Below are 22,975 nucleotides of genomic sequence, written 5' to 3' on the forward strand. Positions count from 1 at the left end.
CCATCACAGAAACAATTATATCTAACTTGCTTAAAGTAGAGTGTATAACTTACAATGCAATTATATGTTACAGAATCATTCACATTTATTTTATTATTGTTATTTTCCACATATATAACATAATTATGTGCAAGCCATGCACTTCTTCATTTTGGAAGCTCTATTGCATTGGGTTTGATGTCTGTTGACTTATATTTATTAAAAAGGTGCTCAAAATTGTAGCAGATGTGTTCTATAGTGTATGTATAGCTAGCTTATATATATATATATATATATATATATATATATATTATGCATGTGTGAAAACATAACAGCAAACAAAAACACATGCCTGCAGCCATGTCTTCTTCCTGTTATACCATTAGCTCAACCTTGAATAAGAGATAAGTATAGTTATATAAGGATTACAATATTTGGAAAGTAGTTACAAACAAACTAATGGAGGTCTTGCTTTGGGCAAAAAAAAAAACTATAGGAAAAAACTGAGATTTCTGTTAATGGTTGTGACAGTTAGCTACAGTAAAAGCAAATTTGAACCATTTTATTTCATTGTACATTTTAAAATTACTTAATCAGCTTTGAAATATTTGCCTTTCTTATACGTTCTACACTCTCACTTTAAGTTCTTGGCTTATGTCACAAAAAAAAGCTATAAGAGAATAGTATAGTGTAAGAGATGTTGAAATACATGGCAAGCACATTAAGTACGTATTATAGTACAGTCTTCCTTACTGTAACTATAGTGCAGAAATTTAATGCAAATTAAGATGTATTCCACAATAGCGATGATGATGCAGTAGCTAATTGCAAAATGGCTAACCAATTGACCTAACAGAGTAAAATTCTTGAACCATGCACTGTATGATATGCATAACATATTATATACAGTACACTTACTACTGTAGTTCAGTGTGTGTGGGAGCCATATAAACATTAATGCTTTTAGGAAGATTTATAAACAGGCAAAGTAGGTATAGTATTTATCACCAAGAAACTAGTATTAAGAAAGTACAATGTAAAGTGGGCCCAGAAGTTATGAACCCTGAGGAAACAGCTAAAAGAGAAGAGTGGATTTTTTCTCAACAGAAATAGCATTTCAGCAAACTGATTAGTGCATGGTGACAGTAAAGATGTCAAGTATAGACATGACAGGTGTGGTTTGGCTCCACACCACGGACAGAAAATGTGGTTTTATGGCTTCTTCATGGTGAAAATTTTGATTTCATGGTCAATATATAATGTTTCAGACATTTCAAAGAAAAGATTTTGAAATATCTTTAGTAGTTCAAGCAGTATTATAAATGAGCTAAATTTTGTAATTCCATTCATGAGTTATTAAATGGTTAGCTCAACGTGTATACATGCTATAGCTTGTATAACATTAACCACACATGCAAGCTGTTTACATTGCCATAAAGCACTAAGCATGCATGTAGGATAATACTTATTTCAGGACCAAGATGCTGTTGACATGCATGATAGACATAATAATTATGTATGAAGACAAGGCATATACCATGTTTCATTGAATTAAGAACTAAACTTGTAGCAGTTTCAGCAACTGCCAAATGATGCTAAAGTTATATCTAGACCATTTCTGTATTAACTGTTACAGTATTAGAAAGCTGGAGGTCTGGGCAGAACATGGAGTATACAGTATTATAGTGATGGAAACTTTTACTGCTTCAACCTAGCTAGCTATACTATAATATGTATGAAGTTGTCTTCCCAACTATTTTTATCATATAAATTAATAATACTGTTCTAGCTGTTGCACTGCATGGAAAAGTAGAATTTCTGCTTGTGTCAGTATGTAGTCTTAAACATTTACAATAAATGTAAATCTTTAGATTTTTGCCGCATTTATGATTATGGTGAAATGCAGCTGTCAACTAATGCATGCCTACTGTAGCTGGATAACTGCAGTAATAACCGATGCATTTATCATTTGATATTGAGCCAACACTTGATTGTCAACATAAATGTTTTGGCACCACCAATTGCAACACATGAATGCATGGAGAATCACATAGGAGAATCACATAGTACAATGTTACAACTGTGTATAAATCTTTAGTTGGTCAGGTGATATGAATTGTTAGCCTCTTATATTAAGGGAACTCCAAAGCTATAGCAGTATAAGGTCATGCTCAGTTTTGCTGTTAGAAAGTCAGAAAACTCCACTAATGGAGTTCTTTAACATAATGGATATTTACATGCATGTTCTATTTTGAGTATACCTGACTGCTCTATTAGAGTATATACCTGACTGCTCTATTGGAGTATATCAATCTTTTTACAAGCTTTCAAGAGGGCTCATGTTCCCTCTGTAAATCCTTCCCTGAGAAATGAATGTAAGCTTTATCAATGGTTGTGCTATGTTATACACTATTACTCACTCATTTTGTCCTGCCACACTAAATGGTGTGTTAGGGTCTTGCTATAAACTCAGAAGCCCAAATTTTACAGGGGGGGGGAGGGGTTCCTGAATCCCCCTCCCTACACCCCCGCTGATCTGAACAAACTGTCAGCTGAAATGTGACTGGATTTAGCAAAATCAACTATATGGGCGCAAGAGCCAAAAGTGAGATAACACCAGCATGAAGTTGCTACACTATCAGGCTAACAATCTCCATATCAAATTCGCCTTCAACTTGTCAGGTCTGCTTTTGGTGAACTGTTTTATGGTGGCCTGTATAACCACGCCAGACATCTGTACAGGTCTGTGAACAACAGGGAAGTCCTTTGGGGGGTTCATACATGAGAAAGGAGTGATGTATGTCTGTTTTGTGACATTCCAGTCAATTTCCTGCTTCTCACAGGTTGTTTTAGTCTGGTACCTTCAGTTACCATCTTCATCCATTTTGTAGCCTATCTCTTGCACACCCCACCCACCCTCCACCCCTTTTTGAGGACTCCTGACACAGCAACACCGGTGAAAAAACCTCTCTAAAATTGCAGGAAACTCTACAGGGATTACCTTGGCCACCAGGTGCTCTTAAAAGTTGTGAATTGCTCCATTTTTGGTGAAAAATCCATGTGCGTAGTTGCCAAGCCTGGTGAGTAACAATGCTTAAAATACGTTTTTTTCTCTGAATCAACAATGCACCCATAAGGGTGATTTTCCAAGGGTACTTGCTAAGTACAGGGTGAAAGTCACACTGCAGCCAGTGGCGGCTGGTCGATGCAACGTACCACCAAGAGTTTCTGAACTCTCGAGAGCTCGCATCCGGAGGGGCCCCAGGCATGTACATTTATTTGGAGGCACTCTTTGGGCATGCAAGGTGTTAGCTAGCTACCTGACAGGTGTCAAGTTATTAAACTGGAGACTGACCAGAAAGCAACTCCATAATATTGTTTAACTCTTAAACCTTATCATTAACTAAGAGATTAATGTTTCCAAAGCAGCTACAAAGAGAAATAAAGCCAAACCCAGTATAGCAATAATTATTTTTAGAGGTGTTTAATACAAAGTAACACCACATAAAGCTGTTGGATTTTGGATTTAGAGATTACTCCAAAATTAGATGACCAAAACCATTCAATTGATGGATATAAGTGTGACCAAATTTTACTACACTATCATACTAGTAGTTTTGACACTCACTACAACTCAAACTACTGGAGGCTGGTTTCAACAGACATCTTTTCTGGGTGGTGTGTAGAGCCACTCGAATGGTGGTTTTAGGCCTTGTGAAGGACCTGGCTTGGCAAGAATCAGTGGTTTACTGGTGGACAGCCTGATAATGTTGGCCAGACGTTTTTCTGTGGATTTTGCCACATATCAGCCACTAAGGAGCTAGCACAGCTCTGTAATCTCGTCTCTGGACTCCAATCGTGGTCTACCTCCATTTTGAGGTCTAACCCTTTCCCACCCCACCACCCCACCACCCCCCACACCGCCGCCTCCCCCACCCCGTCACCCTCCACCCCTTTGTGAACACTCGTGATACTACTTCGCTCGGCCAACCGCTCAGATTTTCTATCTTATTTGGCGGGAAACTCTGTGAGCAGCTACAAACGCTTGAAGTAGTCTGAAAGGTAACAGATTGATGTATCTTTAGTGTAAATTTCATACGTGTGCTTGCTATCCTTGGAGAGTTATGGTGGCTTGCAAGGGCGTCAGCCGGAGTAGGTGCGATAGTGAGGCCAGAGCCTCACCACTTTTTGGCTGAAATAAAAAAAAACTTTCAAACTTGATGAAGCTAAAACTAAATGTAGTGAACATGGAATAGGCAACTATTGACAGAAACAACACTTATCTAACCTGTTTATCATTCAGAACAGCTTCATGTTGACTTCGTCTGTACTAAGCGCGTCTAAAATAATTATCGTTATGTTTAGATTTGGCTTTGTGTCTACTTTAGAATCATTCCTTACAATTTATCTCTTATTAATAAGCTCAAATGGTAAGATTTAAGTGTTAAACAGGTACTTTTTGATCACTGACTAGGCCAGCTAGCACCTTTCACACAGTATTCCAACTCAAAACTTCTTCCAGAGAACATCTCAAGGAGTGTGCAGTTTCAAAAATTTCCTTGTGGGCATTCCACCAGACCCCCCTAGACTGAGCCTCACCACTTTCACTTTTACTCTGACACCCCTGCTGGCTTGAATTCTTTAAAACCATTTATCTCGAAACTTCTAATGTGCAATGTGGATTGTTTTTCCAAAATCCAGTCACAAATTTATTCCAAAACTGGATGACTAGAACCATCCTATTTTTGTTGTTATAAGCTATTTCTATCCAAAATTGGAAGAAAATGTCGCAAAGTAAAGAAAGCGGATCCAAAAGTGGATGAAAATTGGTCCACCATTTTTTTTCCTTTTTGGAAGTGGATCATGCCTCAAGGGGTGACTTGTACCGTAGCTGAGCATTCTAATAGAAGAATGGTGACCTGCTGAACAAAAACCTGACTTCTTTGCATTTTCCTCAGAAATGTTTTATGACTTCTTTGTTGTCTAGGGGGAAATCCTAATGGGCTGTTAAAGTTTCTGCTTTATCTGGTGAGTACTTTTGAGATTAGAGCAATAGACAGCAAGAAGAGCAAAACAATCAATTTGAACAGTACCTATACGGAAATAAATTACAGGCACTTGTTTAAGGGTGCTAGTGCCTTTTTGAAGCCACACAAATGCTGTTCTTTTTAACTTTGATACAGGTAAAACAGAAGCTACAGGAATCTATAATACTGCTTCGAAGATTGACGTACCTTTCTACTATACAGAAACCAAAGTATAAGATTGTACCTTGTTTCATTTACGCGCTATAGTCCCTCAAAGTTGACCCATATATTTTTCTTATTCCGAGATACTGGCTGCTTGCACAGGCATCAAATTTGCTGTGAAGATTCTTCAATCAACTTGTGGAAACATAGCGCATGGATTTGTCTTTACACTTCTTCCTTCTTGAGTTATGAAGCAAAGAGCACTCAAGCAAACTTCAACTTCCAGGCCTTATAACTTCATGCTGGATCACAATAATTATAATTCCATGTGCTAAAAGTTTACAAATTTGTCACTGATGGTGCACCAAAAGTTAGGTAGAGATCCAACTAGCATGTATTCCAGAGTATCACCTTTTACAATGCAGTGTAGAACTTGCGCATGCTGACCAGTTATTACAACAAATTCCACAAATGCCAGCTTTATCAAATAACAAGGTTCTGAATGTTCTTGCTCCATTTCTATACACACTGAGACACCTTCCTGTTGCTTGTAGAGTCGCCAAGCCTGCTCTTCAATAGGTAACATCTCGTAATGCACAGTCAGTGTAGTCAGGTAGCACTAATTTCACAACGCTTGATGCCTTTTGTGACTTTAACTTAAAACTCGAAAAATAATAAAATATGAAAATTCTGAGCTCGATCCCGGGACATTTCGTATTGAATCAGAGCCATAACCACTGTATCACCGCTGCCAGCTGCCGGAACCCTGAATTTTAGATGTACTTAAATGCAAGATAATATAAAAATAGTGATCTAGTGTATATTATGGCGGAACCCAAACCCTACCCGTAACTGGATTTATACTGAACCCAAACCCTAACCCTAACTTTGGACTACTGATCATGAGAAATCATTCTTTAGATAGTAGAGTGCCCTCTACTATCTTGAAACTTCGTGAAACCAATTGTGGTATAATATATCAATATATACATGTGGAGGCACCCACGGGCATGAAGTGTTGTGAAATTAGTGTAAACCAGTGTAGTCTCATCCTCGCAGACCCTATTCTCCAGGGTGGCGCTTATCGATTAGAGATTATAAGCGCCCCCTCCGAAAAGGAGGGGGCGATACCAAAACTTAAGTCTGGTTTCGTCTGGTGGGACTATTTCACATCGCAACATCACACTAAGCCTCTTACCTTTATTATCCAATAGTTCCATATCGTGAAATCCGCAAACAAAGCATATTTTAGTGATTATGTACAAAGTACCCACACTAAACAGGGCCATTTTGTCAATTATAATGTCATTGCAGATAAGGTCCATTGAAGCATGCTCGAGTTATAGTAACTTTTCTAAGTGTACAAAGATTAAAGAAGAAAAAATGAAGAAAGATACAAAGAAAATAAGATGAACTTCAAAGGCACATGTTTCAATGATGACCAATCAGAATCAGCTTGAACTTGGTATAAACGGTGCTCCAGCCTGAAGGAGTTTTTGCAAAAAATTGGCATGTAGGAACTAAGGAAGTAGCTACAGATTTATGAAAATGGTGCCATTGTTTTCATGGTTCCTGTAAAATACACACTTGTCTGTCGTGCACCCGCACCAGCTGTGCTTGATCACACGACACATTATGACACACTGTGCCTTGATTTACATCACTAATCTTAATAGCTTTTGTAGTTGCATTTGAAAACTATAAATCCTTTTACTAAGGCATAGTGATAAGATGTAGCAGTAAAATATATATTGCTGAGATATGCACATAGTACACCCTATGGAGAGTTCAGCTACATTACAAGTCATACTGTAGGAGAGTTCAATTACATTACAAGTCACCCAGTAGAGAGTTTAGCTCATTACAAGTCACCCATGTAACAGTGAGTGCAGCTACAATACAGGCCACCCAGTAGAGAGTTCACCTACATAACAAGTCTCCCTGCAGAGAGTTCAGCTACATAACAAGAGGATGATTCATGTGACAAAATTTCTAGAGCTGGTGAAACTCAATTAGAACTAATGTATGTTTGTTATAGTTAATTAGATTTTTGTGTTGTATGTGATTTGATGTCTGATAATTTCATACTCATCAATTGGTGACTGCGATGTTTGAATTGAACACCAGTATGGAAGATGACGATGTTCATCCACCAGTCAAACAACCATGTGTCGCTGCGGTCACAATCAAGCTCTTGCCATTTTGGTCGTCAGATTTACAAGTATGGTTGAGGCACAATCAATGACCAGAGGCATTAAAAATCAACGAACGATGTTTGACTATGTAATAGCTTCACCGTCACCTGAAGTAGCCACTGAGATTTGTGATCTATTCCTGATGCCCTTGGGAACAACCACCACCTTTCCCTAGGGAGCAATTAATTCAACAGACAGCTATTTCTGAACAATGACAACTTCAGCTGTTGTTGGAAAGTAAAGAGATGGGGACCGCAAACCTTTGCAATTCCTTCACCATTTGCAACAGTTAGCTGGTCCAGGAGATACAGTCAGAAATGATGGTGCTCTCATTCGTTTATAGATCACAAATCTTCCCAATCTCTTTATTATCGTTTGCAGATATACAGTCTGGAGTGATGGTGCCTTCATTCATCAACTCTTTTTACAGCAACTCCTATCCAATATCTGCATGGTCCTGGCCTCAGCTAGTGAAACTGCCTCTATCTCAGAGCTAGCTCAAACCACTGACAGGATTATAGAACTAGCCATTTCCAACATTCCAACATTCACCCCAAACGTATTGACAGAAAGTCCTTCATCTCAAGTTTTTGATATAGTGACACTACATGTCAAAATCACAGGATAAGATCAAGTCACTTTGGTGTTCTTCATGTGAGCATTCTCCTCACAGCTATTGTGCTGGTATCATCAAAATTTTGATCCTCTGCTCAGCTCATGCTCTTATTAAGGAAATGCCTCAGCCAGCTACTAATGGCGACCGTTGTCTCTGGTCACATTTCTTGTAATATATTTTACAATACTGACAATGCAACGGGATTACATTTTCTTTTGTACACCGGTGCAAAGTTAATGTTATCCCATGCACCTTTAGTATCTGATTGCAAATCTAATATCACGCTACAGGCTGTCAGTAATGCATTTGTGATAATCGACTTCTTACATTTAGCATTGAACTTTGTCATACCTTTCAGTTGGTGTTCATAATCGCTGACATTAAGCACCATTGGTGCCGACTTCGTATGAAATTACAGTCTCCTGGTGGATGTCAAGCACAACAAGCTGGTGAATAACATACACAGCTTCGAGTCCAAGGAATTTCTGTTCAAGGATCATCCCCCAGTCCTACTCTGTTATCAAACTATCCAACCACTGAATTTGAGGCAATACTACTAGACCATCCTGTAACTGTGTAGAGCAACATGTCACTTGCTACTGTCATACAGTTAACTTGCATGCACATGCCCACCCACACATACTGTCACCTGAGTGCCCCAAGGCAACGTTTTGAACACAAATAGGCACCAGCCTATTATGCTTTTAATTTTTCCTATTATGCTATGCTGCAGTGCTAAAATATTTTGCCTATTATCCCATAATTATGCTCAAAAGTTTTGCCACAGTTCCCATGTTTTGTTACTTTCTAATGGATAATGGTAAACTTTGGCTTATGAACAACTGGTTAAATGTAAAAATTACTCATTGTGCATTAAGAATTTGGCTGCATGGTAAACTATAATAACAATCATGTTAAACAACTACTTAATGTCATATCATCTTATTATTGTAAGTCAACCTTTTTCTGTGGCATGCATTTTTGCATACAGTATAGAAATTATTCTGCCTATTATGCTAGCATTATGCTTGATGCTTTCAGGCACCTATTATGTTCAAAATTATGCCAGCATAATAGGCTGGTGCCTAAACACAAACTTCAACAGAGGATCATTAGACCATTCTAGTTGTTGGGCATCACCATTATGGTCCAATGAAGATTAGCACTTTTGTGAAAAACACCGAGGCTAAAACAACATCACGTCCTCATCAGACTACAATCACAACCCCTTTCGGCTTATTTGAGTTCCTCTGTATGCCATTTGGACTATATGATGTTACTTAAACCTTTCAAAGATTTATAAACAAAGTTCTACAAGATCTGCCATATTATTATGCACATCTTGATTGCAAACAAAGATTCAGAAGAACACAAGTAGCACTTGAAACAGGTTTTTCAATGTTTCACTAATATGGAATTTTATTTAATCCTCCAAGTGTGAATTTGGACTGGGTGAATTGGCACGCATTTGGACTGCCATTTAAATAGCCAAAGTGTATGCCCTTTAGATGACAAAGTATCAACTATCAGAAAGTTCTCCAGCCATCTACGTACTCAACATGAGCTACTGTACATGAATTTTTGGGATTAGTGAATTTCTACCAATGTTCTATATATTCTCCACTTTGCACACACACTTCACCCATTGACCAATCTACTTTCCAGAGCTCACAGTAACAAATGGCGCTCCAGTGGGATGACCAAACCACACAAGCATTCACAGACAAGTGATTACTGATGCTTCACTACTAGTGCATCCCCTCTCTGATGCTACTACTCAACACATTATGGTACATAGATGCATCTGATACAGTTGTAGTAGCAGTCCTCCAACAAGAAATAGACCATCAATGGCAACCAACTGCCTTCTTCTCAAAGAAGCTTACACCAGCTGAAACAAAATACAGTACCTTTGACAAGGAGCTATTAGCTATTTACCTACATGATTTTCTACATTCTTACTGACTACAAACCGATAACATTTGCATTAGAATCCAGTCATAATCACAGTCCACAACAACTCAAATATTTCAATACAAGTGTTATTCATCATATCAGGGGTCCTAATAATAGTGTCGCAGATGCTTCATCAAAGGTTGAGACTAAATGCAATTCATACAACACAGTCCTCAGTTGTTGCCTTCAAGGACATTGCCACAGAACACCATGAATTTACCCAACTTCTTCACTCAAATTAAAACCATGCCAATTCTCTTCACTTACTCCACCATATCTGCGATGTGTCAACAGGAAACTGCACTCATATGTACCACATAAGATTCAAATAAAATTTTAAGATACCCCAGCATAGGGCAACACAGAAGTTAATCACAGTACATTATGTGTGGCCAGATATTTAAAAAACTTTGTCAGCAGGGGAATAGCCAGGAAATTTTGGAAGGGGGTCGAATTTTGGAAGTTGAATATCTGGAAAATTCCCAGGGTATTGCCCTACAGCCAGTTTCTAGACGAAGATTATGCATACATCAAATCTGTCCTTAGGTAGTAACATTAAAATTAGCTCTGTGTGCTCTATCTAGCTGAAACCTACACTGCTGTTTATGCAGCTTATGAACACTAAAATCCTACTGTAATATTAATGAAACTAGCTAGCTATTCTTCACTTCCAGATAGCATACTGATTCCCAACTTTAATCTTGTAGCACACCTCTCTTCTCCGGGATCCACTCCTGAGCTCCTTTTGTGGCAAAGCGTTATTCTGAGTGCAAACTTTAACATCATTCTTGGCTTTGTCACTAGACTGGCTTGTACTCCAGTACATTTGAGACATCACATGCTCACCTCATGGCACTAAACATCACACTAAACAGACATTCACAGTATAGATATATCATATTCAATACTTTATAGTAACCTGACATGTGTATATCACAATTACTGCAGCTGCTGCCCTTCAACTAATCTTCACCATTTTCACAAATCAGATCTCTTCCACCAGGTATCACATGATACACCCTATAGAATTGCTTCATTTCATCATTAATGATTCACCTTTAGTATCATTTGACTCCCAAGGGGCTGTGAAACATGCGTATACCTACTGGAGAGTTCCAAGGCTGAAAGTTTAATGCAATAATCACTTTAAATTAATTTTTTGCCACTGAAAGGGGGTTCACTCAAACCACTCCTGCCTATGCCCCTGGTAAGTGGGCGCAATCATGCATGCCTTAAATTTCAGAAGTTAAAAGTCCACTGCCAGATAGTTACACCACTGAGCACATTCCCCACTCCTGATGTGCAATTTGACCATGTTCACATTGATATTGTGGGTCCACTTTCAGTTTCTCAAGACAACAGTTATGTTCTTACTTGTATTGACCATTTTACTAGATGGCCAGTAGCCAAGCTCATTCATACATTTGTTCACATTTGAATCTTATGCTTCAGAGTTCCATCCACTGTAACAACTGGTAGGGGGACAACAATTTGAATCAGCTTTATGATCTTCACACATGCATTTACTGGGCTGTCAATGCATTTCTTATCACCCAATAGCTAATGAGACAACTGAATATTTCATTGCCAGTTGAAATCCATTCTAAAATTCTAAAATTATACCCTAACACAGTACAGTCAATTGGATGAAAGCATTACGTACTATATTTGCCACAATTGCCAGTCATCACTGCACTGTTTTTTTGCTGTTCTTTGATGATTATAATACAGCTTTGGATGATTTTTTCAAAATTGTGTCTGGTCAAACTATTCTGTCTTTATCCCACATACCATACAGCATTGGTTTCAGAGCAACCCAACACACACTATACACTTCCCTGATTGCTAGTGATATGGTGAATTGATATCTGCCGTTGATAACGTAAAGACTTTATGAGCTCAGTGTGGAATCCACATTTAGAATATAAGGTTTTTTAATGCATATCCTTGGTTGGATAGCACTTATGATGATGGTAATTGATTCACTTGTCTTTTTCTCAGTACCCACAGGCTACTTTGCAATACTTAATACTACTGAATATGAATTTGATGTCAGTGTGTACTCTCCTCCTGGAACTGTTGTGTTTGAGGCATGCATTTTCCTCGAAGATCCTGGTTCTATAGATCTGGTGGATATTGCCCGCTCTGGTACTCAGGCTGCTATTGATTATTTAATTAATGGAGAGTCAAGTTATGTTGTTAATGAACCAACTGAAATTATTTCCATAAATATTACAACAAATCAATCGCTCATGATTCGTGATGACCAATTTACATTATCTGTCTTTATAGTGAGAAATATGAGTGGAGTACCACCACTACTTTTGACACCACCTTTAATTATCCATATAATTGGTAAGTAAATTAAATATTAATCTGCTAAAACTATTGTCTCAAATAAGTAATTATTATTGTACAGCCATGTAACAGATATATCATCATTGAGAACTTTCAATAACAGTGCACCACATAATAGTTTTAAATAGGAAAGAGTTTCCAAGTTCCTTCAAGTAGATTTAAAGCAAATACTGAAAATATTCAGATACTACTTTTGGTATTCAAAATTGGTATTGGAATGCTTTTTAAAGATTACATGATCAGGGCCAGATCCAGACTTTAAAAACGTGGGGTTCCACTGTGGAACATAGTAACTGCAACTTCAGTGTAGCTACCTAGTAGTAATAAATATGTAATCACTTTCCAGCAATGTTTCGCTTGACACCATAACAGCTGTGAAGTTTGGTTCTTGATATTTAATGCACTTTACTTGTCAGGAACATTTACATGGGAACTTTCATATAATGTGTTTATCATTACTGTTACTTGTGGTATAAAATATGTTGCAAAGGTATTCTAGTCCTGTTTTTATTCACGTAAGATAACTAGACACTTACAGTGTAAAATCTTGTATGCTGAAGTTGAAACTTGGTAGATTAACCATCATAGAAGTGCCTTTTGGTGGTTTGAGAGAAGTTGAGATAATGGCCATGGAGTTTTTTAATACCAAGACCAGATGCATGTAACAAGTGCGTAATCGAACTTCATGAATGAACAATTTGTAGTCTCACCTAAAACCACTTAAAGGAATGAGCTGAATCATAAAAAATCATTTCAGTTATTAATTTAAAAATCCATTATTGAGTTTTAATACAAAAACCAAACATGCATGATCGAGAGACTCTAATAACACAGTCTCTAGTATTCAAGCATTCAGCAAATGCAATCACAGTTGCACAATTAGTCAATTAGCAGCCCAAAAATTGCAACAATATTTCATAAAATTCAGGTACAGTAAAGGCCTTTGTTTACAAAAGAAAAAATAGGCACAAAGCAAATGCCAAAACTGGCTTACAGCAGCTTAATGGCAAATATAAAAGAAGTGGCATTTGTACTAAAATAGTGAACCTGTGCATCCTTTACTGCTAATAAATTTATATGCATTGAAGTATCACAGTAATTTTAGCAATGTCTTCTTTGCTGTACACTTATGTATGAAAGGCTTTTAAGAATGTGTTCACACTAAAGGTCCTGGAATGCTTTCCAATGAATTACTTGATCTTTTACAGTACGTAGTGAAGTCTACAGCAGTAACTTCAGATGGCACTCCTTTTGCTTTGCCGGCTGTTTGGTGGCACGGTACACTGTGTTCTAAGCAATCCTCAACTAAATGTCAGGTTTGAGAGTATCCAGTATTACTGTTACTGTATTGTTAATACCCAGATGCAACTGTTGCTTACAGAATAAGCTTGGTCAGCATTGTTGGGTGTATTGTGTTATTTATGTAATATAAGTACAGTATATTACTAAAAAATAATATAACGTGCTACATTTCTTGAACTAGTAATATGTAACAGATGGTTACTTTCTAAAGTAATGCATTACTTAATAACACATTACTGGCCATTACATGTCTTAAAGTAAACATTATTACCTACTGTAGCAAGTTACATAACAAGCACATTACTGCAGTATTGTTATGTAACAAAATAGTAATGTGCATTAGTGTATTTAGGAGGGTTTCCAGTTCCAGAAACCCCTTCTGAAATTGTAACTTGTATAAGCTTGTAGCAGAAACACCAGATTATCATTGTTTGTAGCTCAAGAGTTATACATATACATATATATATATATATATATATACCACTTTAGAGTGGGCGTTCAAAGGTGCCGCTCAGGGTTAACTCACATATTTACCGGGAAATATCTAGATATTACCCAAGCAATATCATGGGAACACAGTTTGCTCATGGCTTTGATGCCGAATTAGACTAGATATTGAGGATTACAAATTCACCATACTTTAATCACATGAATATTGTCCAGTCTAGTCAGCAACTGCATATAATATCATCTACATTTCTATGTATAGGTAAGATGTGTAGTGCTAGGATTCTTCAGTGCATCCCCCATGTAATAATCACCATGGCAGAGCTGAGGTGATTATTACATCATTCCGGTTTATTCACTGAAGAATCTTAGCAATGCATGTCTTAGTAATTTGGACAATGGTCTGTGTGACTGAAATTTTGTTAGGGAGCCACAAAGTATGCAATTTGTTTGTCAGAGTTTGTAGCTAGATGTTTCATTTATTACATGCATCATATAATGGTTAATTTTCGAAAATTTCAAAAACTGTCAGCTGGTTTTAAACTAAAACATTTTGAAGTTTAGCTTTAAAAAACCTGATAAGTAATAGTACCAGTTCACCACTTTAGATAAAAATGCTATGTTGCAATAAAATCAGGGGGGTGGTACACCAGACGAATGTTTTTTGAAATGTTGGCAAGTTCAAAATTAACTCATCATAAAATACCCACTACATGGTACATAAATTAAAGTATTTTAATAGTGTGGAGTGGGCCTATGTTGTGGAATTTTACTTAATACAAGATATTTTTAAATCCACCTACTCAAGAAGATAAGCTGCCTGAATTTGAAAACTATACAGTAAATCTGACTAAATAAATTGCAGCACAAAGGTGGTCTTTCAATACAGGTGGTCACTAATACAGGTTGTATTGTACTTGAACACCTCCACTGTGGTTTGGCCTTATCAGGAGTGGTTATTAGAGGTGTACACTCCCATATAGCAATAGACTACAAAATTCCACTACATACCACATATATCTCTTGAACCCATTGTGGCCCCACCACAAAAATTTATCAACAATGGACCATGACCCAATCATTATTACTAAAAAATTCTGAAGCGGCACTAGTTTTTGAAATAATTAAGGATTAAAGTTTTTAATGGAGCCTTTTGAACCTTAATTAAGTTTATATCCCATAATTTATGGATTACTTGAAACATCAATTAACAGTCTTTAATCACTGAAAATTATACTGTAAAATATTAACACAGTGGTGAGCTACAGTTGATTTTGTAACTCAAGACGGACCAATTTTTCATGAAATATTCAAAATATTTGTGGTCATAAATCAGAAACTATGTGGTGTATGGGGCTAAAAATTGGTATAAGTGATGAGCACCATAGGTACTAGCTACATACACACTAAGTTTCGAGAGGTGACCTTGCAATTCCTTGGTGATTTGACATGGAATGACCCTAAAGCTAACATACTGACATAGGTCAGCAGCCATGTAGCTACGGATATGTAAGATTGTTATGAGCAGTATTAGTAAACCGCCTTCAGTGCACATATAATTAATTATATAAAGTATATTGTTGTGCTGTCATTTTTCTTATATAAGTAGCTATACCCAAAAGTAAAAACAAACTAGTGAATGTCATGTAGTGAATTTCACTACTAATTTTTACAGTGTGTAATTGCTCTGTAATCATAACTATACATGTATATTACAATAGAAAACAGATCCGATGGAAATGGAGGAGGCTTTATCATAAAAGGATCAATAGCATTGGTGTTGCTCAATGTCATGATCATATTGGGAAAAGTGGCATTGTAAGATGTACCTTTTTTTGCTATTGTGCTGCCCTTGCTACAGAAAACTATTATAATTATATGTATTATTAGCGTAGTGATAATATATGCAACCAAATCTTGGAACAAACAGTACGATGTTTTTTGACTGCTTAATTACTTGTTCACTCACATTAATTTTTTGTTATGTAATGTGGACAGCATGCGTGCAGTTAATAATTAAGCTGTAGATCTATGCTATGCAGTCAATATAGGCATTTTCATATGATTATGAATTCCTGAAAACTAAAGCTTGTACACCCATGCATGCACAATACGCAGGCTTACATACATATATTATACAATATACAGAAAGTAAATTAATATTAACTATATGAATGGTACATATATACCATCATAACAGTAGTTATCTACCGCTGTTTGAACTTATATTCAATTGGTGCATGCTTTCCATAGCATTACTCAAAAGGCTGTTCTAACATCATTTATCACACTAGTACATTAATTTTGTCATGTATTAATTTTGTCATGTGATTGCTCCATCCCATATGAAGATGAAACTGTGTATGGAGTTTGTCATTGTGCTGATGATCTTAAATTTAGCATGCATGTGCATATTACTATGTAAAAGTAAATACTTTTAGTTCAGCATTTTTACTTTTAGCAAATTAATTTTAACTAAAAATAAAATTAAGAAACTAATGATTCATTTTTATAAGTAACGTACTATATAACTAAAACTAAAATACCTTTAGTTCAGTGTAATTACTTTTAGTACACTATTTTTTAACTAAAACTTTATAAAAAATTAATTTTTTAAAAAACTAACACTGAAATTAATTTTCCATACTAAAACAACACTACATCATAGTTAGGGCTAATAAGAGCTATATGTGCATTTTTGCATAAAAGCATGAACTATCACAATTAATTATAACAATATGGTGGAAATCTTGGCGAACCCAAAACTGTGTGTAGCATTGAGGGGGAGCATGCTGCAATGGGAGAACTGAGAAATAAATGTACATATATAGTTACAAGGAGAATGATATTACATTGCTAAGTTCTGATATCTCACACAACAAACATTAGAATTCATCATTTAAAGAGCTCATCATTTCAGGTCAACAATTGTTATTTTGTGGTCCAGCTGTAGCAGGAAATCTATAGAGAAATTTTCATTTACAACCGTAGATAATTCAATACCAGAGTATATGAAAATGGAAAGGAAATATCATGGGCTATATATGCAACACCTGAACTGTGAAAAATTTTATTCGTAAAATAATAACGTTTCAGGAGTTACACTCTGCTGTAGCATTGTAATACCAAGTGGGGCAAATAGTATATACACCATCAATTCAATCAATATTTAGTCAGATATTATGTCAAATTGAGTGTTCTGCACAAACTAGGTTTATTGTGACTAATGTGAAATAGTAGTGTGCTATTGTAAGATGATGTAAATAGTTAATTAAATGAAAAATCACTAAAAGCTATAGAAATAAGTTGGAGTCTGTTATGTGTTCGTTTGTTTGTTGTTGGAATGACAAAGCAGGTTTGATTTTTTAGAGCAGACCCCTAAACTTGATTGTTTCTCAACCCCGTCCACATCCCATTTTACCCCACTGCCTCTATTTCATTACTGCTGTTATCAATCTTGTGCATACTATTTTGATGCTAAGAAGGCTGATTATCATTTACTGCACAGCAAATGTCACTTGCAACTCGATCAGAAACAGTGTAAGTACTATATAGTTCTTAAAAGGCTTTAGCTAACCTTTATAGTAACAGACAGCTTGATTTGGAGTATTTTCTTTAATAATGAACAATGAAAAATGACCTCCCACCTGCATCGATTGATTGATTGATGGGTTGTTGATTTAAACTCCACCAAATGGCCATCGCCGTTCCTCCTTGGCAGAGAGACACACACACAATAGTACACCACACAATGCATACATGCACAATACAATATTACTACAGCAAAACTTATGTTTAATACACATACATAACACTACAACGTAAAGCAAAGAGAGAGAAAAAAATTTTAAAATTAACTAAGTAGATGTCCATAAAGAGTATGTAGAAAGTCACCAAACTGAGTGAATAATACAGATGGTAAACTGTTCCACCACATGGTTGCTTTACAACAGAAGGCCAAAACCACTATATAGTCTTGTGGTGAATAATATGGCAAAAGTGTGGTGATGTACTGCATGGTCTCATATAAATGATTTGATCCAAACTCAAGTGGCGGCTCAAAGGAAATTAGAGTACGATTAATATACTGGTGATGCATCATGATGAGTGCTCTGTACTGCAATACCAGGATAAATGGCAACCACCCCAGATGATGGCGACTGTCAGAAACATGATCAAACTTACATAGACCACAAGTAACTCTAACTGCCTGATTGTTGTAAGCAAGATATTAAATTAGCTTTAAGTGATGGACTCCACACAGAAAGAATATACAACTGAGAAAATACAAGCTATCATCTTAAGGATACGTAGTGGTAACAGACGATGATGATACCATACCAATGGTTAAGGTAGTTTGAGGCTCTGACTTCACTAGTAGCACCTACTCTAGCATCCTTGGTCTATCTGCCTGTCTAGAGAAGTTTATGATAGACAATTTGCAATTGCGGGTTTCATATTACAACCACACGTGGGTTTGAATTTTCTGGTGGTAGTGTTGGTGATGTTGTATATTTAAATTATCCACAATGCCAACAGATACAATCTTTTTAGATGTCAAGAGTACTACATATCTGATGTAAGATAGTCAGTGCCTGTCAACTAAACAGAAACGTGGAGTGTGGCTAGTCTGGGGCAAGACCAGAGCGTGGCCTGTTGCTAAAGTCAGTGAAACATTAGATAAATAAAAAACAAATACGTCAAAAAAACAAGAAACAAGATTGGAAGTCTATTTGGCAGCAGCAGTCTTGAACACAGAGAGAGATCAATGAGTCATTAAACACAACAAGTTGTATTACTTAGTCCAAGTCTGATAACCAGGTAGCCAATCTCACATGATGTTTGGAGATTGGTATGTTGAAATAGTACAATGTTAGTCATATTTGGACCATATACGTATGCATGATGCATAAGTTTCCAAAGGCAAACAATACCAAATATGTGTGCAAGGGTGGATTTGGGGGGGGGGGGGGGTAAGGGACTGTAGCCCCCCCACCCTTTCCTTTCTAAGTTAGTACATCACTACCAACACAAGTAAAGTCTATGTAACTGTACATATCAAGAGTTCTTCAAAAAACAGGTTTCGATTGTGGGTTGCATCTCCAGTTACAAAAGTTTTAATTGTGGGTTTTGTTTTATTAGCAGTGTTTTCCACTATGCTATAAGAGGTGATTATATTTTAAAATGAATTATATGATTCAAAAAGTGCTAGTTGGTTAATTGGATAGAGTTATCAGCTAGCTACCAACTCAGCCATTTAGCAAACTGTAGCTAGTGTTGGACTCTTGTGGTCATATCAGAAGTAACTGATACAGATTTTACATTCATAGAGAATAGCTGCCTTATGAGACTGTAAATTACCAAACCCCCATACTGTGGGTTATGATGCTGGTATTTGTAGCTAGCTATAGATCAGTCTTCATAACCCAGCAGATCTCGAAATAGGTTGACTATCACAACAGCAAATTCAGAAAGCCCATAAATGCAAATATAGTTGTACTTTGCTAAGGATTGCCAGTGGACTAGCTAATAGCTACTAGTACCCTTCACTGCATTCTGCTTTTCAGTACACTTTATTGGTGTTAAGGCTAATAAAGTGCATGTCACTAGGCTAAGGAGCATGCATACTACCTGAATAATTATGACATTCAACACCACTACTAATTAGCTATACATGTTTCTGCCTCACAAATTTAGCTGATTAGAGCATGGCTAAGAGGAGCTGATGCATTATGGTGGTATATCTAAACGCTTAATTGGTAGCTACAAATGAAAATATTATCATGCATGCATGCATGATAGCTACTCAATGCATATTGCAATCAGTCTCGATTTAATGGAAAAGTAAAATTTAATGATATAAACTGAAATTCCATTATTTTCCACTGAAAAACTGCTAAAAACACTCTTAGATTCACCTTTAGAGGGCCTAATTTTCAAAAATGTCCTGTGGGGACATGCCTGCAGGCCCCTCTAGGTTGGCATGCTTTACACACTAATGTGGTCAATATTCCAAATAGCTAATTTGACTATGGATACTACATGAATCTTACCTAGGGCCTTGTCTTGGTATCTTCTAATGTCTGGCTAGTTACCTATGTCCCTAGCCCCCCTTTTAAAAAATCCTAGATCCGCCCCTGATGTGTTACAATAACAGCCAATTGCTAACAATGTATAGGGCTGCATTTGTGAATAAGCAGCAATGCACTTTATAAATGTGTATGAAAAATGTTTTACGGCTCTACATGCAACCTAACAATCTGCTTTAAGTTCACCCGTAGCTACAAAGCTATTCAAAATTTGGAAAATCTGCTACAATCACCCCATCTACAGCCCAGGGGTGAAGAAATAGAAACATAGCTAATATTTTATAAGTTGGTTCTGCAATGCAATTTATTCCATTAACAGATATCTATACATAAGTCAAGTGCATGACTCTATCTGAAATCCCTTCATTTACTGAAGTATAAACTTGTAGTCTAATGATAGCCATTGTTATATGATGAGTCAACTCAGTCAAATACATGATTACCACTGAAAATGCTCTCATTCAATCTCATAACACAAACATTCAAATTTTCCTGTGTGGCCCACCTTGGTACTGATTGTCATGCTAGTGTGACAGCCGCACCAGAGGCGGATTTAGGGGAGGGGCTGTGGGGGGCTGTAGCCCTCCTTTCCTTTCTAAGTTAATACGTGACCAATAAAACCCTAAACTTTCTATGTGTATCAAAAGTAGACTTAATTCAGGAACTATACATCACTACCAACACAAATAATGCCTATGTAACTATACCTATTGTTCAACTCTGTTCCAGGAGAGTACAGCTTCCTTTTCCTCAAGAGTTCTTCAAGAAAGGTTTTGATTGTGGGTTGCATCTTTAGTTACAAAAGTTTTAATTGTGGGTCTTGGATGATTAGCAGTGTTTTCTACTATAGCTATAAGAGGTGATTAGTGTGATTTTTATATTTTAAAATGATATGATTCAGAAAGTGTTAGTTGGTTTAATTGCCGGTTAGAGTTATTAGCTTCAGTATAACATGTAGTTCTTTTGGTATTTTACAAGTCAGCTATAGCACTTTTCTCTAAAATCTGTATTAGTTAACTTCTGATATGACCCCATGCTGTGGGTTATGGTGCTGGTATTTGTATCTAGCTATAGGCAGTCTTCATAACCCGGTACATCTAGAAATAAGTTAACTATCACAACAGCAAATTCAGAAACCCCATAAATGTAAATATAGTTGCACTTTGCTAAGGATTTCCAGTCGACTAGCTAGTAGCTACTAGTACCCTTCACTGCATTCTACTTTTCAGTACACTTTATTGGTGTTAAGGCTAACAAAGTGTCACTAGGCTAAGAAGCATGCATACTAACAATTGTGACATTCAACACCACTACTACTTAGCTATACATGTTTCTGCCTCTGTTAAGCTATACATGTTTCTTCCACACATTATCCCACAAAGGCTTCCCCTATTGTCTAGCTTTGTTTGATCATAATAGTATTTAGAAACAGAATGCTTCATGCAGACTGCAAAATCATCACAGTCAAACTTGTGTAGTTTGTAGTCATAGTCACCCAATGTTGATGAATCCCAGATGGTCTTTAGAAGATGATAGTCATAAAGAGAATTGCCTTAAATCTGTAGATGTTGAGGCTGGGGTAAGGATTTTCCACAATTCTTCCAACTTCATGATGTGTGAAATAATCTATACTCCAGTCTCCAACCAGTGGGATCCAACAACATTATTTTTATTAGTAAGGTAGACAGTTGAGGCTGTTGAAGAGGAGCTGATGCATTGTGGTATTAAAAGCTAGCTATATCTAAATGTTTGGTAGCTACAAAAGAAAAGATTATCATGCATGCATGATAGCTACTCAATACGTATTGCTATCAGTCTTGATTTAACGGAAAAGTAAAAGTGTTTTGATAAACTGAAATTCCATTATTTTCCACTAAAAAATAGCTAAAAATACTCTCAGCCGGATTCACCTTTAGAGGGCCTAAATTTTCAAAAAATTTCTGGGGTGGTGCACCCAGACCCCCTAGGCACACATGTTCACACACTAATGTAGTCATTATTCACAATAGCTACTTTGACCATGGATACTACATGAACCTTACCACTAGGGCCTTGTGAGAAGGCTTGGTATCTTCTAATGTCTGGCTAGTTACCTATGTCTCTGTCCAGCTTAGCCCCCCCCCCCCTTTCAAAAAATCCTAGATCCACCCCTGTGCACTGCCCCTCCAATTTGGTAGGGCTTCCACTCAAAATAGGAAAGTGCTTCATTTTGTTGTTTCTGGAGATTTTCACACAGATTTACCTTTAAGATAAAGCAAACAAGTGCTAATTGTTTGCAGCAGTTACTATCAGCACAATTTTACCATATGTAAATATTCAAAAAGTGGTCACATGACTAAAAATCCCTTCATATAGGATTTCCACTGCAAAATAAGATGATGCCTCAGCCTTTTCATTATTTCTGATGATTTTCATGCAGGTTGACCTTAAACAAAACAAACAAGTGCTAATATATTATTAAACAGTCTATTACTTTCAATATCAGTGCAGTAAATGTGACCAGATTTTACAAAACTGATCCAAATCGCACATCAAGCAAAATCAAACTAACACCTCCAGTGGATAGCTACACTATTGTACTAATAGTTTTGACACTCGGTAAAGTCTACCACGCAAACTACTCGAGGCTGGTTTCAACAGACGTCTTTTCTGGGTGGTGTGTAGAGCTCAAGTGGCTGTTTTAGGCCTTGTGAAGGACCTGGCTTGGCAAGAATCAGTGGTTTACAGGTGGACAGCCTGATAATGTTGGCCAGACGTTTTTCTGTGGATTTTGCTACATATCAGCCACTATAAGGAGCCAGCACGGCCTTGTAATCTCGTCTCTGGACTCCAACGTGGTCTGCC

The 22,975-nt window shown here is 36.8% G+C and overlaps 1 protein-coding gene across 1 annotated transcript in view; it reads left to right on the forward strand.

Annotated features, from left to right (window-relative positions):
- Window positions 1-12,221: 12,221 nt before the first annotated feature.
- Window positions 12,222-22,975, forward strand: part of LOC136252837 (neurogenic locus notch homolog protein 1-like) — a 49,302-nt gene continuing 38,548 nt past the window's right edge. Inside the window, exon 1 of the mRNA XM_066045413.1 lies at window positions 12,222-12,290. Within this exon, the coding sequence (XP_065901485.1) occupies window positions 12,236-12,290 (55 nt within the window). The 5' untranslated portion in view covers window positions 12,222-12,235. The remainder of the gene's footprint in view (window positions 12,291-22,975) is intronic.

The sequence above is a fragment of the Dysidea avara genome, chromosome 4 (genome assembly GCF_963678975.1).
Source record: "Dysidea avara chromosome 4, odDysAvar1.4, whole genome shotgun sequence".
In the NCBI taxonomy this organism is placed as follows: Eukaryota; Metazoa; Porifera; class Demospongiae; order Dictyoceratida; family Dysideidae; genus Dysidea; species Dysidea avara.